At 37.9% G+C, this 24,170-nt stretch overlaps 4 protein-coding genes across 5 annotated transcripts in view; all 4 read left to right on the top strand.

The window, feature by feature from the left end:
- The window catches only part of LOC124314455 (putative ankyrin repeat protein RF_0381), a 34,348-nt gene extending 23,314 nt beyond the window's left edge, over nt 1-11,034 (top strand). Inside the window, exons 1-4 of one of the 2 annotated variants that reach the window (XM_046779674.1) lie at nt 7,889-8,133; nt 8,192-8,730; nt 8,813-8,928; nt 8,996-11,034. In XM_046779674.1, coding sequence (XP_046635630.1) covers nt 7,916-8,133; nt 8,192-8,730; nt 8,813-8,928; nt 8,996-10,936 — 2,814 coding nt within the window. In that variant the 5' untranslated portion in view covers nt 7,889-7,915 and the 3' untranslated portion in view covers nt 10,937-11,034. Of the gene's footprint in view, nt 1-7,888; nt 8,134-8,191; nt 8,731-8,812; nt 8,929-8,995 lie in introns of those variants that run through there. The other variant, XM_046779666.1, reaches the window with a different exon arrangement.
- On the top strand, nt 156-1,846 carry LOC124316261 (brachyurin-like). Its single transcript, XM_046782100.1, has 8 exons — nt 156-296; nt 371-431; nt 500-573; nt 680-786; nt 868-985; nt 1,053-1,203; nt 1,267-1,427; nt 1,508-1,846. Exons 1-8 carry the CDS (start codon nt 276-278, stop codon nt 1,655-1,657), a joined length of 843 nt encoding a protein of 280 aa, XP_046638056.1. The 5' UTR covers nt 156-275; the 3' UTR covers nt 1,658-1,846.
- Nucleotides 11,035-13,069: 2,035 nt separating the features above from the next.
- On the top strand, nt 13,070-14,443 carry LOC124316460 (trypsin alpha-3-like). The gene is made up of 8 exons (XM_046782473.1): nt 13,070-13,090; nt 13,163-13,223; nt 13,300-13,367; nt 13,480-13,583; nt 13,666-13,777; nt 13,853-13,991; nt 14,061-14,209; nt 14,291-14,443. Exons 1-8 carry the CDS (start codon nt 13,070-13,072, stop codon nt 14,441-14,443), a joined length of 807 nt encoding a protein of 268 aa, XP_046638429.1.
- Nucleotides 14,444-15,966: 1,523 nt separating this feature from the next.
- Nucleotides 15,967-21,444, top strand: LOC124315189 (Krueppel-like factor 12). Its single transcript, XM_046780688.1, has 2 exons — nt 15,967-16,453; nt 19,198-21,444. Exons 1-2 carry the CDS (start codon nt 16,424-16,426, stop codon nt 20,764-20,766), a joined length of 1,599 nt encoding a protein of 532 aa, XP_046636644.1. The 5' UTR covers nt 15,967-16,423; the 3' UTR covers nt 20,767-21,444.
- The last annotated feature ends 2,726 nt before the right edge of the window (nt 21,445-24,170 follow it).

The following is a 24,170-nucleotide window of genomic DNA, read 5'->3' as shown; positions in this document are numbered from 1 at the left end:
AAAGAAGAATATTCATTCACAAATGGCCGACAAACAAACAAGCGAAGGGAGAAAGAGAATGTCGACACTCCAACATTTCACCATGACACACGCGGGCTGAAAAAAAACAGACTTTAGAATAACTCATCAGCGCTGTTAGCATAAGGCCATTACAAAACACATGAAATCTACATTTACTGCCAGTATAAACCATATGTTTGGATTCAAATAAATAGCTGTCGTATTTCTCAATGGGATCACCAGTTTAGTTTCATCTAGACGTCGCAATATTCACGATGAATCTCGTGGCCATTCAAGTAAGTTGCTTATACATCTTCTAGTAAAAAATTCGATTATCCGCTTTTCTTAAAATGTCATTACGGCAATCAAGGTTTTCTGTCTCTGTTCTCTCACGGTGTTTGTCAGCTCGACAACTGTCAAGCCTTTCAAAGGTAAATAACTTAACTTGTTAGTTTCCCTTAAATGCTCTGTTGTCATTTCTTTGATATGTTGAATAAAGCAAAAGGAACTGGCCACCCAAACGTTTCCATCGTCGGTGGATCCCCAGCGCGTGCCGGCGAATTTCCTTACATGGTAGGCTATTTATGTAATATCACCTTTCAAAAACAAAACAAACAATGTAAATAACTTCAATTCAATTTACGGGATCTTGGCGGGATTTTTCGTTTCGATTTTTTAGGCCCGTTTATTTTCAGAAAGTGCTATGGGAGAGAATGGTTTATTATGTGGCGGAACCTTAATCGGACCTAACCACGTTTTGACAGCAGCTCACTGCACTGCCGCCATGTAACATTTAGCGGACCATAAAACGTTAAAACAAGTATAACAGTTAAATTTACCTGCATTTGTAATTTCTTTGTCATTTAGTGGAAATGAATTGTATTTAAATACGCTGTCGATCGACGGTGGTAGACCTCGATCTGTCACTCGATCAGTGAAAAAATTCATTAAACATCAAAACTATACCCGAGACCGAAGAAGCAAAGTAGCCAAAGGATCTTATTGCAGCTACTTTTTTTTTTACTAATTAAAAAATCCCTTTTACCAAATAGTATAGAAGACACAACGACATTGCTATTATTGTCCTAAATGCGACAGTTCTATCCATTGCTCCGGTTAACCTAGTGCCGAGGTCAAGTATCCAACTCTCTTTCGCGAACAAGTCAGCTGTCGTTGCTGGATGGGGAGCCACTGATGGCTCTAGTAAATATTCCAATGTTTCAATGCCACATTATTTTCATGACACTTAATTTGTCGTTTTTAAAGGCGAGGATGAATCGCCGGTAGGCCTACTACTTAAAACTACCATTCAAATTCGTGACAATAAGAATTGTTCCACTTATTATGCATCCGGAAACCCGGCCTTTTTCAACGGTTCTATAATGTTGTGTTCCGCCGACAATGCTGGCAAAAAGGATACCTGCCCAGTTAGTCATTTAATGCGTCAAACATCAGTTAAAAAAAAAGAGTGCTTTGCTGATATTGCCGATTTGTTATCTAATTTCAGGGTGACAGTGGCGGCCCGATTCTCGTTAACGGATTTCAAGTTGGAATCACTTCCTTCGGAATAGGTTGCGCAAGCGACCCTGGTGTGTACACACGCATAACCGCCTATCTTGACTGGATTGCTGCTACTATAAAAAGCAACCCAAAGTAAAATACTGATGGCAGTTTGGGGTCAGTCTATGGATACCAAGACAAACCAGACGATCTGTTTGAAACTTTTTGCGACTTTTTGTTTGAATCTAATTTTCCCCTTTATCTTTTTCAATGCACCTGACAGTAAACAACTAGCCTAGTATTAGACATCACAGTTTGTTTTAATTAAGACATTATATCAAACTAAATGGGCAATAGGGCACTACAATACACTTCGTACCAAAAAACGATGGCCAACACATTTCTTTCACTTTTTGTTTTATGCCTTACTTGTGTAAATATTGATGGAATTTGTAGATTTGGTTTACTTCTTATGTTGAGTTGGTATTTTAAGAGAAGAAGATTAAGAGCACAGCAAAATTAGCATAAAGTCTCTTCGTGACGGAACTTCAATACTGTTGGATATACCTTCAAGAATCAAGTTATACGACCGTATACGACCACACATTGCACTACATTTTCTTATCCACTGTTAAACCATCGCTAAAATATTTCATTCTTCCTATTTCTTGCCTTTACCCACCACCGGTCACGCTAAACTTGGAGTCACGTGGAAGCAAATAGCCGAAACCAGGCCGAATTTTTATTTTTAGTCAATCAAAACTTTTTTTAAACCTTGCATACATCTTTTGATGTGAGTGTCATCTAGCGGACGTACAAAACAGCTGATTTAATTGTAAAGAGATGACGCTGGAGTCGCGAAGCAAAATCGAAAATGAATAATAAAACTCACGGTGTCGAGCTTTGTCCCGATTCCACCAAAAATTACAGAGATCACGATCAGTGGTAGAAATTTGAAATTAGTCAAGTCAAGTAAACACCCATTGCCATTGGTCGGCTCGATTTCTTTTAATTATTGATCATTCCTGTAGCTATCCGGTAGCTGTCCGATGATTTACAGCCGATCTGCCATCTTTGACTTTTGGTGAAAGCCATCTGCACTTCGAACTTCTTGAAAAACTCGCAATCCAATCCCCACATACACCCGCATGAATAATTCACATCCTCAAAATTTGAAGGCGATTCCGCAAAAAATTTCTGAAAGCCGATTTCTATCGGATGTAAATCGCATTTGATAGGGTCCGTCAAGCGGCTTGAGGGACAGTTGAAGTGGCTTGATCGGCTTGATGTCTTGATGCAACAGTTAAAATGAAAGAAGAAAAAGTGCTACAAAAATTGAAAAAGCCATACGCCATTCAAAATCTTTGACGTCGAGAACGACATGGAAGACTTCAATTATGTCATCAATTCACAATAAAAATTCAATTGTAGGAGGTTGATCTAGTCAGATATTTTGCGCTTGTATTTATAAGCGAAGCCTGTAATGAGTTGGACAAAAAATGTTTCCTGAAAGACGATGATCTCAAAAAATGCTGTAGGCGAATGCCCCCACGAAAAGATGTTCTTTATCATTTGGCCTTGGCCACGGGATTAAAATACATTCACGAAATGGGAATGACCCATCGGGATAATCAAGCCCCGTTCTTAACTGGGTAAATTCTAAAGATAACGTCTTAATGAAATTGGATCATGTTAGATTCAGTAAACGAGTTAACGTATGAGTTTCCTTGAGCACAGTCAATTCCAGTTTTTATTGTATTGAAACCTTTAGCTCATCCCTGGCTGTACAAGTGTACATTGTAGTCCATATGTGGACTACAATGTACTATGTTGGTTGTACTGTTAATGTGTATGTTGGCATTATAATGCCAACCACTTTCCTTTTTTCGAGACATTAAAAAAAAAAGTCGCCTGAATGACGTAGTACGCCTACATCCAAAAATAAAAAGTGTGATAACTGATAATTCAACTTTATCTCGTACTCTTTTTGATAAGCTAGCCAAGACGGAAATGAATAAGATAAAAGTAACATGTTAAGATTCAATTGGCGAACCTATACAGGCTTCCACCAACGAAAATACATGGCTCACTAAGTTGAGACCCGGCATAGTTGCTTGAGAGCATGTTGACCATTAATAATAAAAACAAGATTTTAGGAGAAGGAAGTTCTGGTATTGTTTTTGAAGGAGTTTGGGAAGGATTTCCAGTGGCAATCAAACGAATAAATGTAAACGATACTAAAAGCAGTGAACGAGAAGTAAAAGCTCTAAAACACTTTAACCATGAAAACGTCATCAAGTTATTGCACGTAGAGGAGGACAACGACTTCAAGTATTTAATAAACTAATCTAGCTGTCAAATACTTTAGAACTCATCCAAATTGTTTTTGTAGATATTTTGCCCTCGAATTGTGCAAAGCCACGATGGCCCAGTTGTTTTTGAAGGACGGGGACGCAAACAAATACAATGGCCCAATGCCTCCAAAAGTGGATGTTCTTTATCAATTGGCCATAGGACTGCAATACATACACGAACAGGGATTGATTCATCGCGATCTCAAGCCTGCAAACGTTTTAATTTGGGTGAGTTCAGAAAATAATCGAGTAATAATGAAATGGGCCGACTTCGGACTGAGTAAACAAGTCAACGAGAGAGGAACTTGTTCAATGAGCGATGGAGTTAAAGGGACATACGATTGGTTGGCACCGGAGATACTGAAAATACTAAAAGAAGAAAATAGCCCTCCCTCTAAAAGTCAAGAATCACAATCAAATAAAAGAGGAACCGTCAAGAGCGATGTATTTACAGAAGGTCTCGTATTTGGTTACTTTCTATTGGATGGTGTTCATCTTTTCGGTTCTAGTTTCGAAATTCAAGTCAATATTCTTGGAAATAAACCAACTAATTTGGAAAGTAAGGAAGTTGAAGAAACATAACTTAAATTGAATTAATATCAGTGATTTACATAAATACTAATTTCGTTTCACATTAACAGAAATTGAACCGCTTAGCGCTCGTGAACTTGTCCAGAAAATGTTAAAGGGAGATACCAAGAATCGAATTACATCGTCAGATGTTGCTAAACAACTCAAACAATTCAAACAAGACATGGTAAAAAATATATAGTTGATATACAACATATGTACTTTATACAACCTTGTGAATTTCATTCTTCTCATTATTTGTAAAACCTTCACAGACATTCACATTTGCGGCAGGACCCTATCCAACCATAGAAGAAATCGAGAAACTTATTGAAAATGGCATGGATATCAACTGTACAAATGAAAAAGGATTCACACCTCTTCTGCATTTGACAAACAATAAGAATACTAGTGACAATTTGATAGAAGTGATTCAGTTCTTGATCAGCAATGGAGCAAACGTTAATTGCAAAACCAACGGCGGACGGAATGCTCTTCACTTCTTATGTCATCATTACCAAAATGATAATTTGATTGAAATAATTAGAATTTTAATTGGAAATGGAATCGAAGTCAATTGCGAGACCATCAACGGATCCAATACGTTAACTTTACTGTGTCGATATTATCAAAAAGATAATTTGATTGAAATAGTTAGACTTTTAATTGAAAACGGAATCGACCCAAAATGCAAGGACAAATACGGGGAAAATGCTCTCACTTTATTATGTCAATACTATCAAAATGATAATTTAATTACATTAATTAAAATTTTGATTGAAAAAAAAATCGATGTAACCTGCACAACCAATGGAGGACGAAATGCTCTTCATATTTTGTGTCAATATTCCCAAAACGATCACTTGATTCAAATAATTACATTACTGATTGAAAACGGAATCGACGTCAACTGCAAGATTTACGACCGAGACAATGCCCTCACTTTATTATGTCGGAATTATCAAAAGGAAAATTTAATTGACATAATCCAACTTTTAATTAAAAGCAAAATCGACGTCAATTGCAAGGACAAAGACGGATCGAATGCTCTTACTCTGCTGTGTCAAAATTATGAAAAAAAAAATTTAATAGAAATAATGCAACTTTTGATTCACAACGGATGTGTTGCGACTCCAGAAACGCTCGCCATTTTCAAGGAAAAATATCACAAAGAAAATCGCGAAGAAATCCTGAAGTTACTCAAAGTTACTTGATGAAAATGTATGATGTGTGATCCCGCGGCCATACGAATAAAATTGAAACAAACATTCTTGAATTCTAGCACTGAATTTACTTTGGAAAATTGGATACACATTTCAGATACGGTATTTCGATTATTCATTTTCTAAATTTGTGTAAAATTTTGCTTTCGAATGTTTATGTCTAAACGAATCAATCAATAAACTCATAATTGAAGCAAAATTTTGAAACAATGTCACGTGCTTAAACTTGCGTTCGTTTTTCTGAAAAACGAATGCATTTGTTTGTAATTTGAGTCTAGTAAACGAATAATCTGAATCAAAACGTAGTGATTTAAATTAAAGACGGAAACCGAATGCGGCAAAAAAAAAACTATTAGGAATTAGAGGATTTCGGTTTGTCTTTGACAGTTCCTACGGTCCCATCGCCTATCAGAGGCCGTCAAGAGCGACGACTTCAGCTGTTACAGGACGAAAACAATTTAACAAGCGATCTCCCACTCAACCGGACCGAAATGGTGGGGGTACTTTTCGGATCGTAATCCGGAAAAGAACTTTACAAATCCGGACTAGGTCTAATCTGTTCAGAATCGCAAGGCGATTCCAACGGAATCAAGTCCGGATTTTTATCTTTTCCCGTTCACGAGATAATCACGGTTGAAAATCGTGAAATATCACGAAAACCCAAAGTCTCCCCGTCCGACTACATCGCTTTTAGCCGTATATTCGGCTTGTAAAAAAAAACTAATTGATACAAAATGTAGCCCTTTCATCCCTCTTTCAGAATCCAAAAGGATTTTTTATAATTCTTTGAGATGTTTGAGATATCACGATTTTCGTGATACCCCCATTTCGACACATTTTCCAAGCATTTTATTCGGCGTTGCCGATTGCCGTATATGTGCTTTTCGCCCCCTTTCCTGTCCACTCCTTCGCTTTTCCCCTGTTTCCTATGTATCAAGGCCTTGTACATGCCTTGTATATCGATACAGATGGGACTTGATACATAGGAAACAATGGAAAAAGCGAAGGAGTGGGGGCGAAGTCACATATACGGCAATCGGCAACGCCGAATAAAATGCTTGGAAAATGTGTCGAAATGGGGGTATCACGAAAATCGTGATATCTCAAACATCTCAAAGAATTATAAAAAATCCTTTTGGATTCTGAAAGAGGGATGAAAGGGCTACATTTTGTAACAATTAGTTTTTTTTTACAAGCCGAATATACGGCTAAAAGCGATGTAGTCGGACGGGGAGACTTTGGGTTTTCGTGATATTTCACGATTTTCAACCGTGATTATCTCGTGAACGGGAAAAGATAAAAATCCGGACTTAATTCCGTTGGAATCGCCTTGCGATTCTGAACAGATTAGACCTAGTCCGGATTTGTAAAGTTCTTTTCCGGATTACGATCCGAAAAGTACCCCCACCATTTCGGTCCGGTTGAGTGGGAGATCGCTTGTTAAAAGAAAAGGAAGCTCCAGGAAGCACTGTGCGAAATTTGAAACATTCCAAACGTTATCAGTGTAATCCTTGCCGAAAACGACTGTAATTGTAGGTTACAATTCACGATGAGAAAGCTTTTATTGTACGAGAAAAAAACTATTTTATTGATTATTCTATTATAGAACTCAATAGATCAGTTAGCCAAGGAATTGGAATGCGTTCGCAAAATGGAATTGACACATCGTGACAAAAAAAAATAGAACATCCTTATCTGACTGGATTTTAAAAATGATGGAGTCTAAATGATATGGGCTGATATTGAGCAAAGCAAACAAGTCAATAAAAAGAAAATTTTGTCATGAGCTCAGTAAAATGGACTGGCTATTGGCCATTGGGGAAGAGACTACCAAAATATTTCGATTTTAAAAAATGAAAAATCCTTTTCAAGTTTTGCGTTACATAGGCATATTTTTAGCAATCAAATGATGGAAGATTTGAAAAAGGACACTAAATGCTAATTGTTTTCTAATTTTAAAAACCAGGAGGTGCCGGTGGGAGGGAGGGAACCACAATTCAGTCGTATAAACCATAGCATGCACAATCTTGATACCCGTCCTAATATTTAAAAAAGTTGAAATGCAAAATAAGTAAGATCCAGTGGCTACAAAAAGATAAAATCGAATAATAAAACTATGATAAACTAACCTTAGGCCATATATTGCTTTTTAAAGATAAGCGAAGAAAAAAAAATCACAATGATAAAGTCAGAAAATATAGCTGAATAGCGCTTGCTCATTTGACGAAACTCTATGGTCATATTGAGAACAGTTAGTTGCTTGGCAGTATGCAGACTATAACTCATGAAATTATTCAAAACAAGATTTTAGGAGAAGGAAGTTTTGGTATTGTTTTTGAAGGAGTTTGGGAAGGAATTCCAGTGGCAATCAAGAAAATTCCTAAAAGCGATACTAAAGGCATTGAACAAGAAGGAAATGCTCTAAAAAAATGTGATCATGAAAACGTCATCAAATTATTTCACGTGGAGGAGGACAAAGACTTTAAGTATAAACTGATACAAAACTATAAAAATTTTTAGAACTCATCCAAATTGTTTATGTAGATATTTTGTCCTTCAATTGTGCAAAGCCACGATGGCACAGTTGTTTTTAATAGACGGGGACGCAAACAAATACAATGGCCCAATGCCTCCAAAGGTGGATGTTCTTTATCAATTAGCCATTGGACTGGAATACATACACGAACAGGGATTGATTCATCGCGATCTCAAGCCTGAAAATGTTTTGATTTGGGTGAGTTCAGATTCAAATAATCAAGTAATAATGAAATGGGCCGACTTCGGACTGAGTAAACAAGTCAACGAGAGAGGTTCTTTTTCCATGAGCGAAAAAGTAAAAGGGACATTCGAATGGCTTGCACCAGAAATACTGAAAATACTCGGAGAAGAAAAGAGTCATCAAGGGACCAGTTCTCCCTCGGAAAGTGAAACAACATCAACAAGTAAAAGAGGAACTGTCAAGAGTGATGTATTTGCAGAAGGTCTTGTATTTGGCTACTTTCTATTGGACGGTGTTCACCTTTTTGGTCTCCGTTTCGAAATTCAAATCAATATTCTTAGGAACCAACCAATTTATTTGGAAAGTAAGAAAGTTAATGAAACATAACACATAATTCATCTGAATCAACACTAATCACTAAATGTTATTTTGTTTCTTTTGAACAGAAATTGAACCGCTTAGTGCTCGTGAACTTGTCCTGAAAATGTTGGAGGAAAATCCCGAAAATCGAATCGCATCGTCAAAAGTTGCTAAACGACTCAAACAATTCAAACACGACAAGGTAAAAGTAAAACACCGTAACATCTTTGTGAATTTCATTCTTCTCATTATTTGTAAAACCTTCACAGACATTCACATTTGCGTCAGGACCCTATCCAACCATAGAAGAAATCGAGAAACTCATTGAAAATGGCATGGATATAAACTGTGCAAACGAAAAGGGATTTACACCTCTCCTGCATTTGACAAACAATAAGAATACTAGTGACAATTTGATTGAAATGATTCAGTTCTTGATCAGAAATGGAGCAAACGTCAATTGCCAAACCAACAGCGGGAAGAATGCTCTACACTACTTGTGTCACTATTACCAAAACGATAATTTGGTTGAAATCATTCAAATTTTGATTGAAAACAAAATCGAAGTCAATTGCAAGACCAATGATAGGCGAAATGCTCTTCACTATTTGTGTAACTATTACAAAAACGCCAATTTAATTCAAATAATTCAAATGTTGATTCAAAACGAAATTGAAATCAACGGCAAGTCCAAGGGCGGCCAGAATGCCCTTCACTTCTTGTGTAAAAACTACCAAAACGATAATATAATTCAAATAATTCAAATTTTGATCCAAAACAAAATGGATATCAATTGTAAGACCAAGAAAGAATTTAATGCTCTCACTTTATTGTGTATACATTATCAACACGAAAATTTGATTGACATAATTCGACTTCTAATTGAAAATGGAATCGACATCAATTGGAAAAACAAAAACGGATCTAATGCCCTTACGTTATTGTGTCACTATTATCGAAAAGACAATTTGATTGATATAATTCGACTTTTACTTGAAAATGGAATTGAGGTTAACTGCAAAAACAAAATTGGATCCAACGCTCTCACTTTATTGTGTGAATTTTATCAAAAAGAAAATTTGATTGAAATAATCCAACTTCTAATTGAAAACAAGATCGATATCAATTACGAAACCACTAAAGGATCAAATGCTCTCACTTTATTGTGCGAATATTATAAAAGAGATAATTTAATTGAAATAATTCGACTTTTAATTGAAAATGGAATTGAAGTTAATTGTAAGACCAACATCGGACAAAATGCCCTTCACTACGTGTGTCAATATTACCAAAAAGAAAATTTGATTGACATAATTCGACTTCTAATTGAAAATCGAATTGAATTCAATTGCATCAATAAAAACAAAGAGACGGCTCTTACTTTATTGTGCCAATTTTATCCAAGCGAAAATTTAATTGAAATATTTAAACTTTTGATTCAATGCGGCATCGAAATCAATTGTCGGACTATTAAAGGATCAAATGCTCTCACTTTATTATGTGAATATTACAACAAGGAAAATTTAATCGAAATAATTCGGCTGTTAACTGAAAAGGGAATCGAAGTCAATTGTAAGACGGACAAAGGACGGAGTGCTCTTCACTTATTGTGTCAATATTACAAAAACAATAATTTAATTGACATTACCAAGATTTTCATCCAAAATCAAATTGACCTCAACTGCAAAACCAACGGAGGACGGAATGCACTTCACTTCTTGTGTCAATATTATCAAAATGAAAATTTGATTGAAGTAATTCCAATTCTGATTGAAAACAGAATCGAAGTTAATCACAAGAACAACTATGGATCAAATGGCCTCACTTTATTGTGCCAATATTATCAAGAGGATAATTTGATTGACATAATCCGACTTTTAATTAAAAGCGGAATCGAAATCAATTGCAAAACCGTCAAAGGATCGAATCCCCTCACTTTATTGTGTCGCTATCATCAAAAGGAAAATTTAATTGACATCATTCGACTTTTGATTGAAAATGGAATCGACGTCAAATTCAAGGACAATGACGGAGATAATGCTCTCACTTTGTTAGTTCAAAATTATGAACTACAAAATTTAATAGAAATCATGCAACTATTGATTCATCATCAATGCGATGTGCCTCCAGAAAAGCTCGCCATCTTCAAAGAAGAATATCACAAAGAAAATCGCAATGAAATCTTGCAGTTACTTGATCAAAACGTATGATCGGAGATGAGTACAATCCCGCGAGCTAACGAGTGAAAATAAAATAACATTCCTGTATTCTGGCATTTCATTTACTGTCGACGATTGGACAATGGACATTCTTCTCCTCCTCTATTCGTCTTCTTAATTTGTGTAGAATTTCGCCTTTGTATTTTTATTTTGAACGATAAAAATGTTTTTTCTTTAGCTGCCAAGCATATTTGTTTGCTTTTAATTTAAATTCTCTCGGTTAGAAGACGTGATCCGGATATTGTCCGAGCACATCAAAATTTTTCTTTCCAACGTTTAAAGTTAAACTAACTAATTTAAAAAAACAAAAATCGAGATCAAATAAGTAAGAAGAGCTTAAAAAAAAAAGAATGCAAATATTCGAACGTGTAGAACGGTTAGCCGAAACTCTGACCATTCAAGCAGAAAGAGAAACGAAACCCTAGTAGTTAAATGTGCAGCAAAATTTTCGTGATCATTGTAGTGACGACGATAAGTCTCCTTGCCGTTTTACACGGTGACCAGTAGACAGAAGCAATTTCAATGGAATATGAACAGGAAAGATGTGGAGTAACTTCCTCAACTCGATCGAGAAAGAATTCATCAACCTGCAGGACGATAAGCCAAAGCCCTGACCATTAAGAATATTTCCTGGGAGCGTGACGTATTCGAGACCGAGGCCTTGCTCCATCTTCATCAACATCTCAAAAATAGTAAATACCAACGCCATCTCTTTGTCAGATAATCGTAAGAATTTAGAACAAAAAACTTATTTAAAAAGATATCTCAGGTTTCCCTTGGAAAGGAAGTAACGCCGATAAAGCTGAAAATGTCCTACCTCCTTACATGTTTGTTGGCTACTCATCTGGATGTAGTTCCGGTCACCAACGGTGTTGTTGGTGTCATCTATGGAAGAGGAGCATTAGATAACAAAAGTTCTGTAATGGTGAGTAAATTTAATACCTTGACTTGGTGGTGGTGGCCAGATAACTTTCTTGCAGCTGAATTTCCCGAGGCAATCGAGCCTGACAACGAGACTGCCTCTTGCACCATGGTGCTACAGCCACCATTTAAATTTCATACAAAGCAGAATTAGATTACATAGATGAGAGAGATATAGAATCTATCAACACTAAACAACTTTACAATTAATATTTCCAAATAAAAATAAAGGTCTTAACCTCCTTTGAAGCTTTTTCACCAGCCAACACGGATCTTCGGCGCTATGTCGAACTGTTGGACCAACTTTTACCGCATCACGCCGACGGTTTTGATTCCAGTGACACGAGGCGGGATTCACGGCGACGACAAACAGATCACCGTCGAGCATTATCACAATTTTATTCGATTTTACGTCGCCCTTATGCTCAATGCTAATCAACCTGTAGGCGGTCACTCGGCCAGACATCACCACAGAGAACTCTGAAAAGAAATAAATTACAATTAAACAATTCAAAATTATTGCAATTGACTTAAGTTAAGTAAATGTAACAAACACAAAAATCTCGCATCAACCATCAATTTGAAGTCGAAGTTGAATTAATATGACGCCAATCGACACAGATTTTCTCGTTTTAATTTCTCTCATCCATCATTTTACTTTCAGGCCATTCCGCGGGTAAACGGATTCAAAAATTTTCTAAAATTCATTGCAAGCAAAAAAAATAACCTGAGTCTTAAAAGCATTGCTTTATACTATTTGGAATGCACTCTCTCCCAGTACTTCAGAATTATTCAAAAGCAAGCGCAATAAGCGATTCAATGGCAGATGTGCATTATTAGTCACCGGAAGTCTCAAACTTTTAAAGATATTAATGGCACACAACTGTGTTACTGTCAGTAATACCTTCAAATGCGTGGGACGGTCACAACCAAAAGAAGAATATTCATTCACAAATAGCCGACAAACAAACACGCGAAGGGAGAAAGAGAATGCCGACACTCTCCAATATTTCACCATGACACACGCGGGCTGAAAACAGACTTTAGAATAACTCATCAGCGCTGTAAGCAGAAGGCCATTACAAAACACCTGAAATCCAAATTTACTGCCAGTATACGCCATAAGTTTGGACTCAAATAAATAGCTGTCGTTTTCTTCAATGGGATCGCCAGTTTAGTTTCATCTACACGTCTCTATTCACGATGAATCTCGTCAAAATTCAAGTAAGTAGCTTACATTTTCTAATCACAAATTCGATTATCCGCGTTTCCTAAAATGTCATTACGGCAATCAAGGTTTTTTGCCTCTGTTCTCTCACGGTGTTTGTCAGCTCGGCAACTGTCAATCCCCTCAAAGGTAAAATACTTTGTTAGTAAATAGTTACCTTAAATGTTCTGTTGTTATTTCTTTTATATGTTGAATAAAGCCACAGGAACTGGCCACCCAAACGTTTCCATCGTCGGTGGAATCCCAGCGCGTGCCGGCGAATTTCCTTTTATGGTAAGATACGTATTTCAATAATATCGATTCCCAAGAACAATAAGAGCTAAACGTCAATTATTTCAATTCAATTAACTGGTTCTCGGGGGAATTATGCGGTTTTACTTTTCAGACCCGTTTAAATGTAGAAACTTGGGCAGGAGAGCCCAGTCTATGCGGTGGAACCTTAATCGGACCTTACCATGTCTTGACAGCAGCCCACTGCTACGCTCCCAAGTAAAATTTAGAACCGTCAACTGAAATATTTTAACAAATCAAAGTTTTGTTTACCTGTTATTGCAATTTCTTTTGCCATCAGTGGAACGACATTGTACTTGAACACATTGTCGAGCAATGGCGGTGGACCTGGATCTCTCACCCGATCTGTGAAAAAATTCATCAAATATGAAAAATATTCCATAAAAAACAAAGTAGTTCAAGATTCTTATCTCAGTTTCAATCGATGATTTTTCTACTTTTTAAAACAAATCCTTTATATCTAACAGACATATGATATCGCCATTCTTCTCTTAAACGCACCAGTTACGACTATCCCTTTGGTTAAACTACCATCAAAGTCAAATATTCATCTCTCTTACGCCAACATGTCGGCCGTCATTGCAGGATGGGGACTCACAGCATATAGTAATAAATATTCCCGATTTTTTCAATGCAACATTGCTTTCATGACATAAGATTTAATCGTTTTCATAGATAGTGATACCATTTCGCCGATACTTCTTAAAACTACCGTCAAAATTTATGGTAATCAAAATTGTTCCACTTATTACAAATCCGGAAAGACCGTGTTCGTCGGATCTATGATGCTGTGTGCCCTCGGCATTAAAAAAGACACCTGCCAAGTGAGTTATATAATGCAGTAAAACATAAGCTTTAAAAAAGTTTCCCTCGTGACGATATTGCGGATTTGATAAAATTTTTAGGGTGACAGTGGCGGACCGATTCTCGTTAACGGATTTCAAGTTGGAATCACTTCCTTCGGAAGCAAATGCGGAAATACAACCCCTGGTGTATACACACGCATAACCGCCTATCTTGACTGGATTGCTGCTACTATGAAAAGCAACCCAAAGTAAAATGCTAATGGCAGTTTCCCAGCTTGTGGCCAGTCTATGGATACCCCAGACCTACACAAACCAGACGATCTGTTTGAAATTTTTTGTGTGAATCTAATTTTCCCCTTTATCCTTATCAATGCACCTGATAGTAAACATCACAATTTGTTTTAAGTCATTATATCAAACTAAATGGGCAATGGTGCACTACAATACACTTTATACCAATAACGATAACTGTTGAAAAAATTGTTCACTTACTGCCTTGTTAAAGTATTGATGAAATTTTGTAGATTTGGTCGTCTTCCTATGTGTGTTAGCATTCAAGAAAAGAAGTTGAAGCACAGTAAAATCAGCATAATCTTTCTTTGCGTGACTGAACTTCAATACTGGATTGTCATGAGGAGTGTCATACCTTCAAGATTTTCATTCTCCCTTTTTTATGTACTCATCGCCGGTCATGTCACAGACTAAGAGGGTCTGTGGTCACGTTTTTAAACTTGGGAGTCCACGTGGAAAATAAAGCCGAAACCTGGCCGAAACTCGAACGTTTGTCAAGTGATGGTGTTGGGTAAGTTTCCTAATATAATTTATGCATTTCATTACTCTTCGTCAACAGTTTCTTAATTTCCAAAGAAAATTACTAGATATTTTCTATTTTTTGTATGCACTAATCTTGTGATTAACAAACTTTTTTAAAAACTTGGTCAACTTCAAACTTGATTTACTTCTTTTAACAAAGTGCCATCTAGTGGGCGGGCAATCTAACTCATTTTACTGCGAATAGATGGCGCTGGAGTCGAAAAATCAAATCTAAAAAACGAAAAGAAAAAATTCACGGTTTCTGAGCTTTGTCCCGATCCCACACTAAATCACGGAGATAACGATCGGCGGTGGTTATTTGAAATGGGTCGAGCCAAGTAAATTTTTCCTTTGACCGGCTCGATTTCTTTTAATTACAAGTTCCCACTGCTCGGCTCCACGTCCGATGATTTACGATCGATCCTCCCCTTTTTCAATTTTTGGCGAAAGAAACCCCCCGAAACATTTGCACTATTAATAATCATTTCTCGCCAATAAAAATTCGCAATCCCACTAGAATAATTCACACCCCGAAATCCGTTTAAGATTCCCCCATTGTTTCAAAAAAGATGAATATAATCCCATTGCGAATTGCATTTCATCCGCATAATGGAATCCTCTTTTATCCGAGTGGGCGGTCCCTTTTTGAAAACCCCAAAAAATGTTTCATCCACGTCCAGTCGAGAGAGAAAGGAGGGTCTATCCGCTACATGTACATTTGCGCGCGCCTAGCTCTTACACGTACCTATATGAAAGTGGAGCAATCAGATCATGCGTTTCTGCCCGTTGTACACACATTATACTACCCTCTACACACACACACACACACACGCCGGGAACGTGAAAAGTGCCCAAAGGCAGCAAGCTACACAAATGTATAGCAGCAGAGAATAGTAGTGCAAGTAGAGAGAGAGAGAAAGAAAGAAAGAGCCAAAACCAGAGTCTCTTTTTATTATTTTTCCTACATAGCCTCAAGTTCAACACTCACCTGGTCCGAGACCGTCAGTTGCGTACGAGCTGTCGGCTGCTGCGGTACTCTCGTTAGTTATTCACAACTTTTGTCAGTTATTTTGCCCAATCTTTTTTTTCCCTCCGTGTGTGGTGCATGTGTGTGCTGTTCCGTGAGTGCCGCGCTAATTCCAGGAAGAATATTTTGATATTTGATACAAAAACCAGTTCCTTTTTTATGAATTTTCAAAATTTGTTTGTTTGTGAGTGAGATCTGAGAAATTGATTTTCTTTGAAAAATTCTTTTGTTTTTTTGTGGAATGAGCCGGTGTGACTAAACGGAAATCGTCGACATTTCAACAAAATTTTTGTTTGGGTGAAAAACCGCGGCAGACAATTTGTGGAATTGTGTCATCACTGAACGAGGCGATTGGATTAACATTTTCCAATTTTTTATTCGACACTAAAGAAATGGCCGTCACCAACATGTACTACCAAGAGGTAAAAAATAATCATTTCTTTTTCTGCCATCGTTATTATTTCTTTTATTTCTTTTTCCCGTGAAATATATTTAAAAGGGTTGTTATTTGCTCGGTCGTTCGGGACAGTCTCCGTTTTTATACGCGTGTAGTAGTAGTAGGCTATCATTTGCGCGGACACTTTCACTCGGCGATCACACAGCCGGCGCTTATATATTATAGACCTAACACACAATTGTTTGTGTGTTGCACACATAGCTATGGTATTATAACCATCGCCTTATATTTTTCATTCTACGACTCATTCTTGTAATCATTTCGCTATTGTAACAGAAGATAAAAAATGGGTTTCGTTTTGTTCTGTGTGTCGCAATTGTTTCGGAAATTCTTTTTAGGCAAAGTCATCGACAAGGAACAATAGAATTTAGTCTCTCATTTTTGTCTGCTCTCGAATCGGGTTCAGGGTTAGCAATTCATCACGAAATCGACAAAACGGCTGGCAAAATGTCGACTCTTTTTTTATTATTTGAAATTAAAATTTTTGTAAAAGAAACGACGACAAAAGAAGTTTAAAATAAAAAAGGGCTACACAGGTGAAAGAGAGCGTGAATTTGTTTTTTGGGTTGTTTTATACTTTTATTTCTCATCGTTGTAATATTAATGAAAACACCTAATTAGAAGAAGGACGATTTGATGGTGGTGGTCTGTGTGAGGGAAAGGAAAAAAGGAAAAACTCATTAGCGAAAGTACCGTGAGCTCGTGAAGGAAAAAAAAAGAGAAAATATTCCTCATCACTTTCGCTTCTTTTTTTTTCCCGGCCGCAGAAAAAATAAAAATAAAAAACCGTCTCGGCTCTCTCTGTCGCCACTGATCGACTTTCCAATCGCTTGTTATATTATTATTATTATTATTATCAGATCATTTTCTCTCTCTCCGCATATATGTCCAGCAGCGCAAAGTGAATGATATCGATTTGCCACCAACCGCTGGGTCAGACTATATCATGCGAATTTGTAATCAAATTATAGTTTTTTTTTTTCCATGTATAGCCTACATATAATTTCATTTCTTCTTAAAAATGATGTGACACATACACCAGAATAGAATAAATAAAAAAAAAAGAAGTTTTAGACTTTTTAATTCCCTTTGCAAACGATTGAGTGAAAGTCGTTTGGCATCGCACAACATCGTCCGCGTCCATCACGCGCTGGTTTGTACATGCCAAGCAGAAAAGACGACGCGACGAGGTGAACTGGTTTTTTTCTTTATTGACTTTGCTCTCCTTATTTAGTCCGGCTTGGCTGTTGGCTGGGCTGTTGGCTGTTGGCTGGCCGTCTTTCTTTGTCACCTTCGTCTATATAGCTGGCTGGCCAGCAGAGCGATGATGATGAAGACATTCGTCTTTATGGACTTCCTAGTAAAACCGTTTTTGGGAGATTTGAATTTGGCGCCATGCCCAATTTTTTATTTTTCAAGAGAATTCAGACGAAGAAAAATTGATAATTCGCTCTGCGGTTTTTAAGTTTCATCCATCAGGGGAAAGCCAAAAATAAAAATTATAAAATCGTTCCGGGAAAAAGAAATTGCTTTCTCCTCGATCGACAAATTGAAGTAAAACTTTTTATTTGCCTGTTCAGTTAGAGAGAAAAAAACAAATCATTGCCTTATAGACAATCACACACTCTCTCTTTCCTTGTGTATATTCCCGTTCTTCTAGTTCCTATATAATACCCAGCCGAAAAGTGAATTCGGATTCCTTCCTACATACATGGGGCCCCCCCACCGTGTTGGACTTGTTCCGCCGAAAAAGTTTTGTTCACCATCGCAGAGAAATTCAATTGTGGATGATCCGAAAAAAAACTTCCCAGACGAAATAGTTTTTCTTCTTAAAAGGCCGTTTGTTTTGTTCCTAATAACTGCGCGAAAAAATAAAAGAGTCTCTCACATAACACACACACACACACACATTGCCCAAAAACTCAAAAAGAAAAAGCAGAGCAGCAGCTCTCTCATCGGTCCACTTTCCCTTTTCTTTTCGCTTCACTTTTTTTTCCTTCTCCCCATTTAAGAATCTCAAATAAAATTCAGTTTTATATCTATAACTATTCGATTCTATTTTTGGCAACGATTTCCATACGGCCAAATCAATTCAATTCAACGGCCTTGTCATTTCAAATCAATTTTTAAAAATTATTTAAATTATTTTCTAAGTGTCAAATTTAGCCCAAATATAAAAATAGGGTCACAGGCTCCTTCCGGGCGGCTCCTGCGCGTGAGGATTTGGTCATCCACTTTTCCTTTTTTTTTTTCTTCCACCATTAAAAATAATAATTTTTCTGAACGAACGAAAAAAAAAGGAAAGCGAACAAAACGTTTCCAATGAATTTCTCGGTCGACCGCAAAAAATGAAAAACAAAATTATTTAGTGCGTCGAGAGATATCGATGCGCATACAGGGGAAAATTGCCCAAGGTGGAACCAACACAACAACCGAAAAGAATTTATTTTTTTTACGTCACACATTTTTCGTGAAATTTTATTTCGGCGGGAGGCTTCCGTTTAAAAAAAATCCAAGGTCGAAAAATGGGTTTTTATTTTGCTGTTGGGTTTATAATATATAATGATGATGGATTGGTTCATTGTTATGTCGACTGGTTGTTTCTTTTTTTTTAAATATTTTACATTCGCAATTTTCTCTAGACGACGTCCTTGTCGTTATTATTAAATGCATTTCCTTAAATCTGGGATCTTTATTGTTTGGTTGCAGTTCCAGCAGTTGTGGATGCAAGACTCTCTGATGGCGGACAACAGCTGCTCCTTGATTGGCGATCCTTTGGCCCCTCAGGCCCAACCCGTCCAGGAACAACCCACCGTCCATCTAGAATTACAACTGGTCCAACAACAACAACAGCAACAACAACAACAGCAAATTGAAACGAAACCGGTTGTACGGAGTCCTTATTCGGCCGCTTCTTCCGTCCGGTTACCGACTGGAATTAGCCAAATCAACGCAACAACAACGACAACAACTACACCGACAACTTTCGTCTTACCCCACACGACGACGACATCCTACCGCAACAACAATCACCAACATCCAGCGCTCACCCATTTCCAACCCTGTCAGCAACAACAACAGCAACAACAACAACAACATCACGACGAGCCGGAACACTTGGCGGCCTCGTTGTTGCGGGATCACGGCGTGATGGATGAGGAACAGGACGACGAGGACGACTGCATGGCATCCATCCATCCGGTTTCCGGATCGTCCCTGACGTCCCAGCAGGAGCTGGAGGAAATGTGCGCCATGTACCACCTGAACAACAACAGCAACCAACAACACTTGATGCTGGGCAACAACAACAGTCGGTGCTCCTCCACGTCTTCATCCAGCGGAATTCTCCAGATGACCAACAGCGAAACGGATTTCGTCGACCTGGACTCGCTCCTGGACCAGACGGCCGAGAAATACGCCGTCGATTGCGGAGGCGGCAAACTCCTTCCGGCGGATGCATCCGCCAACAACAACAACAGCGGAACGGCCGTCCTCTTTTCCTACCTGACAACGGGCGTCCGCTGTCCCAACCACCTCATCCCCATCTCACCACCACCGATCCTCAACAACAACCGCACCAAACATCCAACAACAACAACAACAACCAGCCAGATGACTCCGCCGGCCAGTCCGGAACAGGAACTCAAACAACTTTGTTCCAGGAACGGCAGCAGCACTTTGTGCCCGGTCGATCTCGGTCTGATTTCCATCCAGCAATCATCCAACAACAACAGCAACAACAACAGAGTCATCACTCCGCCCAGTTCGCCGGACCTGACGGATTACCTGGAAGCCGGAAAGTCCAACAGCAGCGGCGACAGCAGCAGCGAAAGTTGTACGAGTTTCAGCAACCAGAGCCAACACCCGGCCCTCCGGGGTCCCATGCCAAACCACCACCCCAATAACAACAATTCCAGCAAGGACCTGGACGGCGGCGGAGAGGCTTCCGGCAAGAGCGGACGGGGCAGCAGCAGCCGGGGTGGCCGGAGAACTTGGGGCCGGAAGCGGCTGTCCACTCACGCCTGTTCTCACGTCGGCTGCAGTAAAACGTACACGAAATCGTCGCACCTGAAGGCCCACCTGCGGACCCACACGGGCGAGAAGCCGTACCAGTGCGCCTGGAAGGATTGCGGATGGAAATTCGCCCGCTCCGACGAACTCACCCGCCACTATCGCAAACACACGGGCGACCGGCCATTCCAGTGTCAGATGTGCGAACGGGCCTTTTCACGCTCCGACCATTTGGCCCTGCACATGAAACGGCACATCAGCGTCTGAGTTGCTGGGGTGGTCCGTCCGTGGTCCGTCTGTCCTCCAAGGACGGCCAGAATTTAAAAAAATATTTGCTCCTGTTGAAGCCGGAAGAGAAAATGAATGACAATCGCCTCGAGGGTTATTTTAGAATAAAATGTTTGGATAATTCTAAAAGCGACTCGTTAAATTTTATTCGAAATCAATTAGACAAAGTTGATGATCCAGCCGCTATCATTATAATTTAACTGGAGTTGATAATATCTAATTGTGTACATACTACTACAGTCAACCTAACAACGAGAAAATCATTTCTTCAATTTTCTGCTGAAAAATCTCAAGGCTTTTTGAGATGGCAAACGGAATTTTACGGGCGAATTTGGAGTTTCATTCCGCCGGAATTATAAAATGCGCGGAATGTCGCGATCGCCAGAACATTATTAAAAGAGACCGCCGAAAACTCTACGCGGCATCATTTGTGTTGGATTAATTCAAATTTCTTTTCATCTATAAGAAAACAGATGCATTCCACACACACATGTGTGCTGTTGTATTATGTAGAATTCTACCCCTCAAGTCACACGCTGGCGTCTTTATATATATACAAATATGACGTATTACAAAACATTTATTATGTATGCCAGACACACACACATATATATATAGCCTACTATATTGGGCCGGGGGGTAATTTGCATATGAAATTTAAAAAAGAAAAAAAAAACTAACCGCAAAAACAAACAATTCGTTTCCTGATTTTTGTTTATTTTCATTTCGAATTTTATTGATTCATTTTCGTGACTGTGATGGTAATCATTTTTTAATTTCAATTTTTTTTCAAAGACCCCCACTTTGTTCAATCTTATTACGAGGTACCCCATTTAAAAATTTAAAAAAACGTGTGAAATTTATATCCAGTACAACATTCGGATTAATGCATCCTATTTTAAATAGTTTAGACATTATTTAGAAATAATCCGCCAGCCAATAAATTTTTGCGCTGGATTTAAAATTAAACAAAAATAAGTAGCACACGCAGGAAGTGTGATATGAATTTTGAATATTTCCTTATTCGTATTACATTTTTTAAAATTAAAAAAAAAATAATTAAATTTTATATCGAATTCGTTCAAATTTTTTTTTCGCCACCATCGTGCAGCTTTTGTATTTGATCATTTAGATATGCGCATCGTGTATATTTTGGAAAAAAAACTCACTTGTATTTGGAACTATCTCTCATCTAATATTATATTTTGTACGCGTGTGTAATTTGTCGTCAACAGTGAAATATTTCGTGTCACGAACATTATTAATTCGTGTTTGATATATAGTCCAGCAGCAAAAAATGACCGTAGACGTTTTATTAAAAAAATTGTCCTTTCAATGCTTTCAATGTCTTTCCAATATATCGTCTGCTGTAATTTTCCTTTGCTGGACTCATTTGCATGTGCACATTATTAGCCATCATACTTATATAATTCAATTTTATATACAACATAGTTTTTATATTTGTAGACGATCAAAAAAAACAAAAAACATTTTTTAACAAAAATTAAATTTTCGTCCTGTAATTTTTGTATTTGGTCTCCCCAACCCCCTTTTATAATTTCTCCCCCCCCCACCTCCTTTTTTGTGTGTGTAATTTCTCTCAGTGTCGAAATATACAGAAACTAAAATAAAAATGTAATTCGTTTATTTTTTCCTTTCGCATAAAATTCGGCGGGACCTTTTAATCAAAAGAAAATCAACAAGGTGAGAGCAAAAAGATTCAGAGTGGATGAAAAACGAAAAAGAATTAAAAATAAACCGGTTGCTGGAAGGCGATTGGCCAAATAAAAAAAAGGGAATAAATCTTATAAACTTTACATATAATACCTGATTACGTATGCAAATAGGCTCCCACAGAGTTTAGGGGAACACACACGTACACAGAGCTACAATATATAGCAGCCCGTTCGAGATCATTCGAAATGGGATTCAATACAGTTCTCAGAATTCGACATATCCATCAAGGTGGGTGATTGTGCTGGACGCCAGCAGTCGTCCAGGTAGAACGTGATTTGCATCGTATTGAATCTAATGACTCACGAGAGACAGAGTGTGTACCGAGTTACGTAATTTGCGCGAAATATTGTATAAACCGTTTGATCAGATATTCTTTGTGTTATAGCGAAAATAAAATAATTTTTTTCCCGTTTGTTTATTCCAATCGGTGCCCCGGAGCAACGACTTGGCCCAGCATCGAGAGTTATGAAACAGATGCAAATGAGACGTGCAGACGTCGTTATTATATATGCGAAACCATTCGGCCAATATAATCGGAGAGACTCGGCAATTATATCTAGGACTCGGTCAAACCTCAACATTTGCATATTATTTTAATGTACGCAGATATTAAAAAATCACGAATGACGCAATCAATAATCGGAGGAATTCGTTTCCCAATCGATGATTGCCGTGGGCCAATGCCGGTGACGAATGATTTTTCCAACATTTCGATCCCGTCCGTTTCGTGACTTCCTCTTTCCATTTTCATTGCGCAAGGTTTATACATTCCCTAATTGAAAATTGTAATTTAATTCCAATTTGTGTCTCGACCAGAGTATAACACATATTGTTCCAATATGTTGACGAGTAGGGCGTGTCACCCCTCTCTGTGTATAGATTCAGGATCGGATGTCACCCCCCAACTTTCCATCCAAAAAATCCAGCAAACGATCCCCGCGTGATACGACACAAAAAAGGACCAGCAACAAATCAACGATCCTTCATATTATATCGCATTTCCATAAAATGTCATTTTCTTTTTTTATATTTTGTGTATTTCTCTTATTTCTATTTTTTAGAATATTCAGATGGATCAAACAAAATGGCGCTGTTGCGGAATATATAAATTCCCTTTTTTTCTTACAAGAATTTCAATGTCAACTAGTTTTTGTTTTGTTTTGTTTTGGTTGGTTGGTTGGTTGCCTAGCTCCTTCCAGAAGATGTTTGTTTTCCCTGACGGGATGAAAACGAGTTGTCCCCCCCTCTGAAGAACCGGCCATGCATATTAGACACGTTCTTCTATAATATGCAAATTTGTTTCAGTAAAAGAGAGGAAAAATATTTTTTTTAAATTTCCAATGGCAACCAGAAAGAGGAGAACTTTTTGGGGGGTTTGCGTGAAAAATAAAAACGAATGCGGTTCGTGTCCGGTTACGTCGAAGGACTTTGAGATTTTTTCAAATCCGTTGGGTTTATATATTTTATTCCGGGATTGTTTGTTAAAAAATAAAACTAGTCTGTACGAAGAATGATATTAGATTCTTATTCACGGTAGAACTATATATAGAGATATAACCGCCGATTATATGGATGCCCATATTATTCACGTCAAATCACGATATGGCCTGAGGGGGGGGGCAGCCCAACTGCAACTGCCGAGGCCA

This window comes from Daphnia pulicaria, chromosome 1, assembly GCF_021234035.1.
Source record: "Daphnia pulicaria isolate SC F1-1A chromosome 1, SC_F0-13Bv2, whole genome shotgun sequence".
Taxonomy (NCBI): Eukaryota; Metazoa; Arthropoda; class Branchiopoda; order Diplostraca; family Daphniidae; genus Daphnia; species Daphnia pulicaria.
The sequence above is the reverse complement of the archived record's forward strand: the minus strand, read 5'-3'. Positions and strand labels throughout refer to the sequence as shown.